This window comes from Gavia stellata, chromosome 13 (assembly GCF_030936135.1).
Source record: "Gavia stellata isolate bGavSte3 chromosome 13, bGavSte3.hap2, whole genome shotgun sequence".
NCBI classification, from domain to species: domain Eukaryota; kingdom Metazoa; phylum Chordata; class Aves; order Gaviiformes; family Gaviidae; genus Gavia; species Gavia stellata.
Genome location: NC_082606.1, coordinates 13,424,148 through 13,439,113, shown reverse-complemented (window position 1 = coordinate 13,439,113; position 14,966 = coordinate 13,424,148). Strand labels below are relative to the sequence as shown.

The 14,966-nt window shown below is 40.8% G+C and overlaps 1 protein-coding gene across 1 annotated transcript; it reads right to left on the bottom strand.

Moving 5' to 3' along the window:
* Positions 1–323: 323 nt before the first annotated feature.
* On the bottom strand, positions 324–14,369 carry GATM (glycine amidinotransferase). The gene is made up of 9 exons (XM_059824048.1): positions 14,301–14,369; positions 13,679–13,897; positions 7,934–8,129; positions 6,518–6,708; positions 5,057–5,194; positions 4,600–4,764; positions 2,650–2,713; positions 2,416–2,532; positions 324–459 (listed from the first exon to the last, which is right to left on the bottom strand). The coding sequence occupies exons 1-9, from the start codon at positions 14,367–14,369 to the stop codon at positions 347–349; spliced, it is 1,272 nt and encodes a 423-aa protein (XP_059680031.1). The 3' UTR covers positions 324–346.
* Between the last annotated feature and the right edge of the window lie 597 nt (positions 14,370–14,966).

The window sequence follows — 14,966 nt, the reverse complement described above, 5'->3', positions numbered from 1 at the left end:
ATAGAGAACTAGACAGAGGTAGATGTCCAAGATGGCCAAGCTATTCTAGCAAGACCCTTTAGGTATCTTGTCAAGTTTTTACATTCAAAGCCAATGTGAAAAGGCTTCATAGATGAAGGATGTCTTTCAAAAAGCCAGCCAGAAAACCTGTGTTGCTGATGGAAGTAGTTTCAATTACACTGCTGAAAGTGAAGAGTATGTAAGAATAAATCATTTACCAGACCACTGTAAGGACACCACTGATCAAGCACTAGAGCTCATGCAGTCATTTTAAAAGTGACATTAATTTGTTAATTTCCTATGCTTATTTTAGAAGCTGAACAATTGCTGCTTATCTGGCTCATAACTAGTCAAAATAAGATTGCAGTGTACCACGGCGGCGGATATCACATGTCCAGCAATGGAAACCACCTCCCAATGAATTGGCATGGCGAATATTCACTTTAATTGTAGAAATGCCTGCAAGAAACATACATTGCATACTTTAAAATCTCAAATTCATGTGGTAAGCTTTGATCAGAACGTTCGATAATGCTTTATCAGATCACATGGCTAGATGCAAGTACAGAAAGTATTTCCTACTCATTTGTTAAGAATGTCTTTTCCCAAATTCTAGGCAGAGAACAAGCTAGGAACATAGCTGGCTTGTTTATTCCAGCAATACCCTCAGGAATATACAGTGCCTGGAGCACAGCTGGCGTTTGATGTGTTATGATGTGCCAGTAATAAAAAGAAAAATTCAGGTTTTGCAGTATGTGAAGAATTAGATGAAATTCTGCTACAATATATGACCAGGGCACATTTATATAAATCTGTGTAAGCATTTATGGTTCAGACACTGAATGTGTTCTTTCAAGTGCCTTTCAAGAAGAGAAGCATGCAAAGTAGAGAGCTCTGAGCCCCTCTTTCTCCGAAAGGGGAAAAGAGTGTTATACTTACTACTACCTAGGTTAAACTTCCTCCCACTCCTTTTCAGCTCTGATGTTTCAGCTGTGGCTCAGCCTATACAAAGTCCTGACAGATGGACTAGGATCAGAAGACACTTCTGTTATGAAGTTTGCCTTTTTGCTTCTTGGTACTTTCAGGAGCTTAGGAACAGCTCAGTAGAATCTGTCATCTAGGTCAGCAATAGTTTTGTTCCTGGTAGACCCATCTCAGTCCTAGGAACTTACTGACTACAGGAGTTTATTTAGGACTCACACAGACTGTGAAGTTCACATGTGAAAGATATGTCATGATTAGCACTAAGAGCCTCATTTTAAGTACTTTCAAGCATTTATAGATTCCCAGCTCCTTGGTCATGCAGGAAATTAAAAAAACCTTAAGATTGAAAAGCTAAGTGATTCACTAAAGGTTGTATAGCCAGTCTTTAAAAGCAGATTAAAGCATTAGATTTCATGGTTCTCACCCGCGACCTGTCTCAGATTTGAGGGAAGCTTCAATAACTTCACTTATATCCATGGCATCAACCCTTCTTCTAGGTTCACAGTTGCTGTCTTCCACCTTTGGATCATTCTCTCATTCCCATCACTTTTCTCCCTTTAAAGGAGTCTTCTGCTACTGGGGAGTATTATCTTTTACTCTACCATACAATGATCCCTCCCCGTCTTCTTTCTACCCTGTCAGCTTTTGCATCACCATGTACTTATCCTGCAGCAACAGTCAGCTGGCTGTAGCACCAAGCAATCTGGCTAACCTCCTCCTAACCAACTACGAGCCACAAGTAGATCTACCTACATCCTTCCCTCCCAGCATGATGGAAGCAGTTGGATTAACTGTGTGAGTTCAGATTTTTAAGTCTATATCATTTGTCTTTGCAATTAGCTGTGCATTAATAAGACTTTCAGATTTTATATTCAATTACAGTTCTCTTGTCACTGCACATATGAAAGAATTACACCCTATCGTGAGGTTGCATCTCACAAAACTGAGATTCTCCATAAATAAGCGGAAATACCTGGGTTAAGTGGTCTTAATTTGACAGTTTAAAGTACAATGACTTTGAAACTAGAAAAACCTGAAAGCATTTTGGCAACGAGGGATAGCCAGCTCTACATCACTCAGCAATATGCGCACTCAACCTCTCCAAGATAGACTTTGACCTCCAAACTGAACAGACAGTTTGACGTTAAAAAAGCTCATTCAAAAGCATGCTAGCAGTAACTTTAATTGCTACTGACACCTTTATTTGTTGCAAGCTGTAGGGGGCACAAGATGCAAGAAGCCCATATTCATATGACTGAAGTATTCGGGAGAGAAATCACTGAATGATTCTTACTTGCTAATCCAATTGTTTGAGTACCTTTTCCAGTGCTACCTGCTTTGTCTACTTTAAGTGAAACCTCCATTCATCCTGATAAGCATAGCTGGTATCAAGATAATTTTAAGTATATGTTGAAATATAACCAGACATACCCAGACTTTCAAACATCTTCTGAATTGATGTCTCATTGGCATCCACCATCACACGTTTCTCATCCAGCATTAGGACATTCATGGAGAGCCATTTAGAAGACATCCACAGTGGGTGATCTAAACACATGAAAATGAACCTCCTACAATTAACTGTAGATTTTGTACCAATGGTGCCCCATATTAATACTCTTAAGAATACTCTTGGAATTCTTAGAAGAGAAAGAGTGAATATACCATCTGGGATTAGTGGTACTGGGGGGCGAATCACGGTCCAGCATGCTTTCTTGAAGAGCTCAATCTGAAAGAGCAATTTAATTAGATTCTAAACAGGCTTCTTTAAGCATCACATTATGTCCTCCAACCTATGCCACATTTTCATAGGCTACTTCAATATACCGTTCACTACTCTTGCCCTCATTCAAGTTTCATCTACAAACCCAGTTTTCATACAAGCATTTTTTTGAAAGGCTTTTCAAACCTTGCATACCACTAGCATTTGTTTCTACTGTTTTTATATATGCTAGGTTTACCAAGATATGTTAAAGACAAAAAGGTAACACATGTAGTTTAGAGCCTGTGAAGCAAAGATACTAATAACAGTGCAAGAGTATTAAATTCTTTGGTTTTGGTATTATTTCTTCCTATGTGACTGCAAAAGCCATTTATATGAATTACACTGCCATTTATAGAAACAAACCCACCAAAAATACCACATAAATTAAGTTTGCATCATGCTTCATAAGAAAACTTAATATGCAGTTTATTTAACAAGGGAAAAAAAATAAAGGCACCTAGGGAATAATTTGTGTCTAAGAATTATATAATTAAGTTAAAAATAAGAGGAGGATAATTTGGCTAAGGAGAACTGACTTTTCAACTTCATTTTCTGAATACTTGAAGAGCTCTTTATTCAAGTGTTACCACGAGGCGGATCTCAATTCTGAAAACGCAACTACCAGCCTGGGCTGCCAGGATTTTAAAGAAAAGCCCCCTTTCACATGCACCTCCCCCCCATTTCCTGGTCATCTAGAACTGCCAAACCAGTTTTTATGAAAGAAAGCTGCATCTATCTTTTCTATCTACACAGACAGCAGTTTTCCATGAAAAAAGTCCCAGCACAGTGGTTTAACACAAGGAGACCAAGAGCCTCCTCTTCAAGTAAGATTATGAAAAACAGGGGAAAGGAAAGGGGGAGGAAAAGACTATGATTGTTTTAAAAAATGTATTCTCATAATGGATATTAGAAAAAGCAGTAATTCAATGGGACCATTTGCATTCAAGCCACTTGCTGAGAAGAGACTTAATACTGCTTCTAAGAGCTATGCTGTGTGCATGGTTCCGCAATCTCTGCTGCACACACCTCTATCCCACTGATTCAGTATCAGCTCAGCTATTCCCATGTGGTTGTACAGCTCCTGAAATCATGGGGATCCTCACAAAAATCCTCAAGCACTGACAGTACAGGTAACATGTCTGTAACAGAGATGAGCTCTTACTCTCTGGAAGGCCTTCTGATCAGATTGCCCTGTTCAGCAATATTAGCTTTTTCTTCTCAGAGTGAAGTGGTAGGTTTTACATACTGAACCACGTCTCTCCTCTTTCCTACTCTTCAAAAATAATTTCTCACTCAATTATTCAAAGCTGAATGCCTGAGCAGTTACCCGCCTCCTGCCATTGGTACCGTTAACAACACCAGAGGAGAGGCTTCCAAAATAGGAATAAAAAGGGGGATTACTCATCTGCACAGCAGAAAACCCTCAATTCCTCTTTGGATACAATTAATATATTTAAGTAGTGGAAGTGTTCAGAGAAGTAGTATATCCTATGTACTTGCTTTGATACTACATTATTACGAAACAGATTGCTTCCATCCTGTTTAAACCATGTACATAGGAAGAAACACAACACGTCCGCCTAGCCTCACAATAAGAAAGCAGAAAGGGCAGTAGCAGAAAACTGGGGGAGAACAATGGTCATTGCACTGCTGAAAGAGTTCTAGAGTCAAGATGCAAATTCATCTATAAGCTCCTGAACAACTGTCTGAGTGTTATTTAAATTCAATAATTTAGTATTATTCAAGTGTATACAAAAATAAACTTGGGGACTAGCAATTATCCAGCAGGGACCTAATCCAGCTGAGTCATTTTTAAACACAAAATGCTTTCCTCTCTGCTACACTCCTACCTGATGGCAGGGACGGTCTGGGTTAGAGAGCACAAGACCAGGTCCAATGATATTAAAAGTAGCATCAATGTGCATAGGGTTAGGATCCTTAAAGGATATTATATGCACTCTATAGTCTGGTGCAAGATGTCGCCTCATCCATTCAATGCCCATGTAATTTGTAACCTGAAAACCGGACAAAGTAATTTTCATTAGGCTAGAATATAAACTGCATCCAAGCTTAGTTTATCTAAGGTTTTATTTAAATAAATATTTAAAGCCAAAATAATAGAAGTTTGTGCCTTTAGCTAACCTCATCTGTAAGACAGTCTCATCCTGTGTATCAGATAGTCTATGAAGAGCAACTTCTTTTGTCAACACTATTATTTTAATGCTGTTCAGGAATTTAAAGAGACATAAATACAAGCATCAGTCATTAAGACAGATACCAAAACTCTTGGAAGAAACCTTTGTTTACCTGGCTCCTTTGTACAAAGATATCTCTTCCAGCTCTAATGAAGTCAGCAGCATCAAAGCATGGCTCAAATTCAGTAGTTACAAATTTTCCCTGAGCAGCCAGTTTATGCCTGTCTTCAACAGAGTGGATTGGATAATCCTAGTTACAGAAAAAGGAATAACAACTTTAGGTTGGAGATGGTAAGGGAAAGTTTTCAAACTATTCGCTACAGAGGAGTATTTTGAAATTAAGAAAATATGTTTATACTGATAGCTAGTATGTTCCTTGGAGGTGGTTTGGCTTACTTGTTACTGGAATAAAAAAGAAAGCATAAATACGGAAGTGTAAGTAAAAGGTTATTAAGTACATTCAAGAATAGGTGATGAGATAAGAGACAATAGTTATAACAAGTAGTTAATAGCTCTTCAGAGCCACTGTCTCTATGTTCTGGCTTCTGGATCAAAAGTATTCCTTACCAGTGGAGTTTAACTATCAGTCCAACAAATCACTGCACAGTGACAGAAATACTGGTATGCAAAGCTATTTCCTAACAAAGGTGGACTCTCTACTTTTTCCACATTTTAGAATGGAGCAGTACTTCAAACTAGAAGGTATATCTTCAGGAATTTAAATAGATTTAAGAATGAAATAATGCAATTAAGAACAAATGAGGTGGAAAAAAACAGCACAAAAAAACTACTGGATAAGCAAGCATGCTGTAGAACAGGCTCCGGAGGTTTTCTAATACTGACAGATTACATGAAGATAATTTTGTTTAACAGACTTTGCATTATTGTTAAGACGACACTGTTCCCAGAAAGTTATAATCATTCCACAAACAGTTTTACTGCACTTATTGTAGATGCTCTTACCAAGGTCCTAATGCATTTGGGGTCCTATAGGAAACTATCAAAATTGTCTGAGTCAAATTATTACAAAAGAAAAAAATTAAGAAAATATTCACTTAAATATTTGGAAGGTAAATACTCACAGTTTAGATCCTCCACTACTTCTCTTATGTAACTTTCAAAATACTAATCATCATGCAAAACAAAGATTATGAGGTTTTTTTCTGTGACAAAAGAGATACTCTTTCCCACTTTCCTGATACACTCAGGACATATGGACACTCTCAGAGAATCTCAATTCTTTAAAAAGTAATCTTTGCCATGTCTTTCTAACACTTCTTCCTCTTTAGTAATGCTAAGTTACAGCCAAGAATCAAAACAATTTAAAGCAGACTTGAATTCAATAGGCACAACTTCCCATTTGTTATTCCCTAACTGCACACACTCAGTTTCACCTGGAAAGGCTACAGAATATTTGCATACATTACTAAAATCACAGATTTCCAGAGTTGTTTTGTTCCCTGCCTGCCCTTCCCCACCCCTCCAATTTTTGAAACCTAGATATCAGGTTGAAACTATCAACAAAATTTTGTATAACCAGAACTGAAGTTCTGAAGCAAAATGAGAACAATACCTGATCATAGAGTTCATCTGCCATTGTGGGTTTGGGGGCAGTTGTCCACTTAGCACCACCGTTGAAATAATCTTTGATTATTCGTCTATACGCTCTGTACTCAAAGAACCGAGCACGCCAAGCCATAGGCGCTTCAATAATTTCATTTCCCACCACCAACAGGATGTCTCTTGGCATGGCAGCGTACATACCTGGAAGGAAAAAGGCCATTAACCTATGAGACAAATATGCTTTTCTCAGCTCTTCCAGCTTATTCACTTTTCACCCTCCTTTTTAACATTACTTCTACCCAAAAGACTGACAAAAAGCATCTTTACAAAAGTCAGGAAACCAGTGCATAATTTGAGTTCCTTACATTCTTCAGTAAGTTTTCAAAGTGACATTTTTTGTTTAAAATACATGCAAGATTTTGCTACAAAGCCTCACTCATAACAAGTTCACAGCTAGATGAAAGCCATCCACAATCTACAAATCTCTACTTCATAATTCGGTTAGTGGAAATTAACTAGGCAAATGCTTATGAACTATTCTGATGACTTTAAAAGCTAATGATGGGTAGCAAGTTTTCCAAGTGGACCTCATTTCTTTGTATGCCATCCTTTTAAAAAGTAATAGCACAGAAGAGGAATTTGATGCAACACAGAACTAATGTAGGGAGCAGTCCCATTAGACTTTTCATTATCATTATCTGTTCCCTAATGAATTTGAATTCCACTAGAACAACTGAAGAACACATTTGACATGAAAGGAGCCTGGAGACTATGCTTGATGCAAAGCTGAGTATGAGCCAGTGTGCTCTCACTGCAAATAACCAAAGCCATATGGTGCTATACAAGGAGGAACGTGACCAGTAGGTAAAGGGACATTCCAATTCCCTTGACACTAGTGAGGATCCTCCTGAAAAACTGTTTTGGCATCTACAGTTTAAGATGGACCCAACTCTAGGATCCAACAAAGGGCCATCAAGACAGTCGGGGGGGCCTTACAGCACATGACCTGGCAGGAAAAGTGGAGGGACCTCAGCTTATTTTATGTGGCAAGTAGGGTTCAAAGCAGTAACAGCCTACAGCGACTCTCAGGGCCATTAAACATGACAGATGAACACTTCTTGGTAGTGGCAGCGACAACATAGCAAGGGAATCTGGCAACAGATGCCAGTGTCGGAAGTTCAGGTTAGGTATTAGGAAAACAACTTTCATTAGGAAATCCATGCAGCACTGAAACGGGTCAGCAAACCAGGTGGTAGAACCTCCATCCCCGGAGAATTTCCAAGTCATAGCTGCACAACGCCATCACTGACCTCATCTAGCAGTGGCAAAAATCCTGCTCCGAGCAAGAAGGTAGACTAGATGACATCCAAAATGTCTCAGACAAGAGCTAAACAGACGAGGCGTTCAACAACGGAAGAACATTTACCTGTAGACTCAAAATCAGGTGTTTTATACTTCACAGACCAGTCAATTGGATCAGGCCTCTTGACAATTACACCTTCTCTTTTCAAAATATTGCACATCTCTTCAATTTCAGCAATAGCTTTTTTTACATGGTCTTGGGGGAAGCTCTGGCCTCCAAATTTCTGATAGAATCCCCAATACTTTTCATATGTGTTTGCCTGAAACAAAAGAACAGGTAAGTGACAAAGAATAAGCATCAGTTACTTTGGTAAAGTGAAATAGATGCCTAAGACACAATTCTTAAGGTTCAAAGTTTCTTGTTTGTCTTTCTTCCCATTGCTTTGTATGTGTTATGACCTTAACATGTCATAGTGTGCCTTATATTTGATTCCTGCAATATTTTGAAGAGTTGCTAAGAATTGTTAATGTCCTGCTGATTCTTCTAAAATAAAGGGGCAGGAGAGGAAAAAAAAAGGAAGGGAGACGCTTCAGTGCCCCAGATAAATGCTCAATTATTCCTGGTTGAAAATCCCTTTCCTGGTAGCACTCCGCTGTCTTTATTTTTTGTCTTTACCACTTCTATTTAGACACACCATTGGCAAGGTTTCACTCAGATGTTTTATGATGTGCATGTGTCCAGTCATTAAAAACTTAGGTAAGTGCAGGTGTTAGACTAGTTGTGAACGGCTGATGTCTTCACAAATCCTTACATACAGTAACAAAGTTAAGTTCCAGCTGGATGTGCTAAGCAGGCTCAGTGAGCTAGCAGATCGTTTCAGTACTGCTGACAGACTGTACATATGGCATGATGCCCAAGAAAAAATGTCCTCTGTGGAACAGCAGGAAAAAAGAAGGGAAAGGCATTCTGGAATGTGGAGAAGTAAGTACACATTTCATATCCACTTGCAAGTTTAGTTTGACTTTTAGATGGCATTTTCAGGATATTTAATTTCCTTATATTTTTGGATATAGATGGATCAGTAGCTTATATTGTTTCTACTGATGGAAATATTATAAATAATGTAATAAATATTTCCAAAAGTCTCTTACCCTCTTTAGCCATAGCTCTACAGAAAGTCATCTTATTTATCAAATCACAGATGAAACCCAAGAGACAACATTACACCTCAGTTAGTATTTAGTGGCTAGTATTGCCAAGTGGCCATGAAAGATTTGGTCCTTATTACACTAGACCTGTACAAACACACCAAACCCTGTAGACTCCGCTATTTAATAAGGCTAGCAGACATGTTTTTAAATGAAAACAACCTTGAGCTCATCTCCAAAATGCGTACATTAGTAGTCACCTTGTTAAAACCTCACTTCGGTTCTGTCACAGTGGTGACATCAGGAATTCTAAAGCCATCCCAAGTACAGGTAACATGCCTTGTTGGCTACAAGGGGCCATACTTCAGGTACAGCAGCAGTCTAGAAAACGCAAGAGATACTAAATTCATCTGTCAGGGTTGGATTAAAACAAGTACAACATTTACAGGCTAAACCCTCCGCTCCTGAAATCCTGTGATAGTCTTCTCATTAAAAACTAATTCAAAGTAATGTCCTAGTTCTCATGGTTAGGAAGATCCAGACACGTAATCAAAACAAATGCTGCTGCTTCAGTTCAGTGTATCTCTGAAAGTACTTCAGATTTATAAGCTATGAAACCAGCAGTTTTGATGGGTGTCTGCTAACACTAACATGACAGAGGAACAAGTGGATACGGAGCCCTTCGGGAACGACAGCAGGAGGGGTCAGGAAGAGGTGAGCAAGTGGCCAGGACTTCCTTCTACCAAACAGAGTCCTGCTCATTCAGGCAGCATGAGTGACAGCAAAGGGATGCAGGAGAACCTGCCCTCCCAAACACAAGGTTATCTCCTGACACTACAGTCCGGACTACCTTCCAGAAAGCAATGTTCTGGACAAAAGCAATGCAGTTATGTTCCTTTTGTGCTAGTACTGTCAGTGAGCCCCGAATGGCCTTGCCTGCTCATCTGAAGGCATGCCTGATCTCCTTTAACAATCCAGGCTGTTCACGGTATTCTCTACCATTTCTGGACACTTGCCTTCACGCTAGAGAGGTGAGACAGAAGGAAGAGAAAATTGAATCTTTTAGACATCCTCAACATCAATACAGAGCACCCAGGCAAAGATCTCGGCATGGCCATCCTGCTCCTCCAGTACTGAAACTTCTTCCCATCCTTCCCGAAGGAATTAATTCTTTTTCTCTAAGCAAGGCCTTGGGTAATTTGATCATCTCAGACTTGCCAGCTGTTCAGAAGTTACATGCAGATCATATGACGTGCCTCGCATTCCTATGGAAACCTGTTCTGCTAACGAGCACCAAATTTGTCCTAAGGAGCAAAGCTAGTTATTTTCAGAACCACCCATGATGTATTTGAATATCATCAATTCCTAAGAGCTGCAGCTCCCCTCTTCACCAGGCGTCCTCTAGTACTGCTCTTTTTCAAACCTGAGAAATTACACTTGTCTTGCACTAATGTGATGGCATAATCTTAAAGTTACAACAGACTAAGGGTTAACACCATAACACCACTCATATTCCCTACCTTCCGAGTAACTGGGAAAAGGGTATATGACTGGGACATTATTCCACACCAATTCAGGGTTGCGATTTCAGGCCCCTTTGATCATATACATACAACTCATTTCAGACTGCTCAAAAAGTACCATGGCCAGGACACAGAAAAGAGCTTTAAGTAATGTCCTCAATGCACCTTATAACCTTCTGTCTGAGAGTACCTGAGAAACTGTAGCAGCATTTAAGAAACACCCTTTCTTTTCAGAAAGAAATTCAAGAGTATGCTGTAAGGAAAAGATTGTCTTAAGAAACAGCAGAATTACCCCCTATAGTTGCTATATAATTTAAACAGTTGTTGTGGAAAATAGTTAACATTATCCATGTTAACGCTCTCGAGATGTACCTTAAAGCTAGTAATGACAGTTATTAAATTTAGTACACTGAAACAGAAATTCAGATCAAAATGCTTTTTGCCTAATTCAGTAGCAAACAGCCCCTCCCCAGCTTCTCACTCAAGATATGATGATCTGTGGTAATAACACCTCTTCACCAAAAATGCATTCTTATTCACAAAATATACTGAGAAACATTGCAGAGTACAAAGCTATAAAGCTCAACTGTTTGACTAAGTGTCAGCTGCTTCAGAAGAATACATCTGAACTGTGATCTTTTTGACCAAGGGCTAATTCAGAAAAGGGCATCTTCCTAATTAATGTAGTAGTTAACCTCCTACTTAAGATCTCCCATGTTTCCCAATAGTGTATTTACCTCTACATAACCTACATAGCCCATTTCAAGCTCCCAAAAGAATATGTAATGAAGTGTCAGCTCATTAATATTCATCAGAGATGTAGGGCTCCCTATTCACTTCATTCCTTCCTCTTTCTTATGCCAAACACATCACTCCTACATCATGGCAAAAAGACTTGTGTATACCAAAACCACATCCCAAAGTACAAGAGAGTGCTGAATGCAGCCATACTTCTGCACTTAAATATTTTGTAAATAAACATGCATACAATCCTAAAACACAACTTAGAAGTACCTCAAAGCAAGTATTGACCAAAACCGTTATCATTTCAGCTGTGTTTTTTAAACTGTCTCAGGTCCAGAGCCTCAATTTTTCCTTATACAACTCAAACTCGCTGGTTTTAAACTGCAGTTTTTATAACTAATGACCCTCGTTCATACCTGGCAGAGGGCATGTGATACCCATCAACCCTACTATTGCTACTTACAGGGACAGTAACAGGGATTTCTGGCAAGTGTATTACACTGCAACAACGCACACATACACGCCTTACCTTTCAGCCACATAAAGATTTGAACAATAAGTCGATCTGTTAACATCTTTCAGTATTGGCAAGGTAGGATTTGGACAGCTGTTTGGATTATTCAGCAACACCCCCAGGTAAAGTTACTGTTGCATTTCTACAGCATAATTTAGGACAAAAGCAGAGAAGACTAGAGGAAATCACGCCTCAGCTGGCACGCTCTATTACTATTACCTGTTGTGGCCAATGCATTCTTTAGACCTGGCAGTTTACATGAAGCAAAGCTAAAGCCTGCTTTAAACCCAAGTTGTAGGTATTTGAATTCCAGAAGTAATCCTATACTTTGACATTCCTCATTGAGCTTTTGATATTGCATGTAACAGAAAGTAAAGTTCTGACCTCGTTTAATTAGTAATGGCTTAATAGGCACTAGAACCAGGCTAGCTATATACCATGTCATACTTCAGCAAGTTAGACATTTGAAAGAGTATTTTTTCTGACATTAAAGCAAGACCTTGGCCACTACCTGAGAACAGAATTTTGCCTCATTTCATGTAACAAAGTCACACATTTTTTCCCTTCATCTTTCTGTATATTCATTATGACAGTTTTACATACATACACTTGTATATTAGAAATGCCAATCCGCATCCACTTCTTTTCCTGAAGCTGCTAGAATATCTTTGGAGTGTCTGCAACAGGATTCCAGAGGTTGGTAACTGAGCTTCAGCTTTCAAGGAGTAAATACAAACCATAACGAAGACAGTGGTAAAGTTTTCATTGCATTCACTGGGGCCAAGTTATCATCTTGACCGTCCCAGTGTAAGACAGATGATTACTCTTCTATCTGGGGAACTACCAAGCTGCTGTAATTCATTCACATTCCTCCAGTTTTGCCCAGAATCACAGCTCAGATTCTAACGAAAAATATACAAACGTAAAAGGGGCTGGGGGAAGATAAGTCTTCTTCACAAGTACATCCCAAACTTACTCTAAACTACCATTTCCAGCACTTTAAACATATTTTCACTATCTTTTTTTTGCCATTCCTTCAATGTCAGATCAGAAGAATTCACTTTGTTTTTTTAACTGAGGTCTTCTGGTCAACTTTGTCAAGATACCCTTTAAAATTTACTAAGGTCTCTTCAGCAGAAGTAGTGTGCCAGCTCATCTTGCTGTGATAGCCACGGGTTACGCGCTGCCTTGAAGGCAGTACTGTACTGTGACACTGGAAGAGAACAATTCCAGATCATCCCCACAAATGCAGGTAACAACACATGCTTTGCAACTGTAAAGTCCAGGTAAAGTACATAGTAAAAATCTGGAGGAAGCCCATTGTTTGAGTGTTCCTGTTCTAAAATACAACATTTCAGAGGACAAAGAAATGTGGATTTATTTAGGCTGCTGTTCTAGTTTTAGGCATAGAAAACCCCTGAAAAACAGGAGTATGTATTTCCATACAACACTTACTGTAGCACATAAGAGTTCCAGTGAGCTATTTAAGACCTATTTAAACAAAATGGTCCTTCTAGTCTACAGCTATAGAAGTCAATCTTTCTCAGACTATTAAGCAGAAAACTACTTTTTTTTTCAAGTAGTAATCCTACTTAGTTTTGAGCCCAATTAAAATTTCATCAGTTCTACCAACTATCTCAAATGCTAGAGTGTGTACTTTGATAGCATCAGGGCTGTACTGCTAGAGCAGATTGTACATATTAGCGATTCTCTCTACTACCAACTTCTGCTAAAACAGCCAATTCAGGTGAAAGTGGAAAGAAAAAGCATATCGCCCACCAACGTGGCTCTGCTATAAAATTTCACAGATGTAAACAACTAGTTTGAAAGAAGAATCCTCAAGAGTGAACACCACACCTTCTGCACTGTAAAGCTTGAGCAAATTGTATGTCTAAAACCCACATTATTTCCCGTTTAAGGTTGGGGTTTTATTGTTTACCTTAACCTCCACAGAAAAAGGTGGGACACAAGCATTTTCAGCTCTTCCCACAATGACCTCTTCCAGCGGGTCCCATTCATTGTAGGAGCAAACAGGGCAGTCCCGGGGCGCAGGGCTGGGAGCCTTGCTGTCCGCAGCCGCACAGGCGCTCTGGGAGGCTGCAGCTGCCTGGGTGCTCTGGAAAGATCGCTGCACCCATCCTGTAAAGACTCTTCCAAGCTTAAAACAAGAATAAGAATGACAGTTACGCTTCTCTTACAAAAGGCAAAAAGCAACGGTTCAGTCCACAAGCGCCTCACAGCACAATCCCAAAGCAACGTACATCGTTTGGAGCACTAACAGCCGCAGCACACTGTTTGTTACAGCCAAATTCTAATTTATTGACGGCCTACCAGATGCTTACAGGGCAGTTCACCTTTTAAAACACACTCAGCCGTGCTCAGGGAGCACAGCACGCACGGCGGCGACTGGGGCCGCTGACCTCCGTGCTGCTGCCCGGGGAGGAGGCAGAAAAGAAAGCCTCCAGCCATCCTACGCCCGCTCACCACCGCTCGGGGCACCCCCGTCCCGAGGGAGCAGCCCCATCCCCCCGAGCGCGGCGGCGGACCCGCCTGGCACCAACCCGTGAGCCGATGTAATGCGCCGCCTCGGCCCCCCGGCTGCCCCCGCGCAGGCACCGCACTCGCAGCATCTCCGCCGCCAGGACCGCGCCGCGCCCGCGCAACCGCGCCCTGCGCCCGGCCCGCCGCCTTTATAGCGGCCCGCCCCCCCCCGGCACCGCCCATTGGCTGCGGGGCGCGGGGCGGCGCGGAGCCCGTGCCGGAGCCGCGGCGGGAGGGGCGCGCCCGGCGGCGCCGCACCCCCGCGCCCGCGGTGCGGGGACAGCTCGGCACTGCCCGCCGGTCGGGGTGCGAGAGCAGCTGGAAGGATCGAGCCCCCCCCGGGCCCGGGCCGGGGCCCGGGGAGGCGCAGTCTAGCTGGAGGAGGCAACCTCCAAAGCTGCCCGACGGCTTCTCCCAACATTCCTGCGCTGCCTTTCCACAAAGGGCTCTTCAGCAGCGATTTGGCTTCGAAGATTTCCAGTCGAAATTCTTCTCTAACAAGTGTACTGAAGTGCACAACTCAGTTATTTTTAGTCATCAAATATGCACGCTCTTCATTAAACCTGTAGTAGACAAAAGAAATTCAATTGTACCAAAAATTCCAATTCATATCTCAAGAATTCACATTTTTAGACTACAACCTAATGATTTTGTGATTTGCCTAGAAATATTCTCATTCTTTAATT

What these genes read in the sequence shown, in the direction of transcription:
- GATM (XM_059824048.1), bottom strand. Translation starts at nt 14,369, where the DNA reads ATGCTGCGAGTGCGGTGCCTGCGCGGGGGCAGCCGGGGGGCCGAGGCG. An exon ending in ACCTGATTTTGAGTCTACAG is followed by an intron (nt 6,709 to 7,933) that starts GTAAATGTTCTT and finishes TTTTCCTTCCAG; the next exon opens with GTATGTACGCTGCCATGCCA. An exon ending in CAGACCGTCCCTGCCATCAG is followed by an intron (nt 2,714 to 4,599) that starts GTAGGAGTGTAG and finishes TTGCTCTTTCAG; the next exon opens with ATTGAGCTCTTCAAGAAAGC.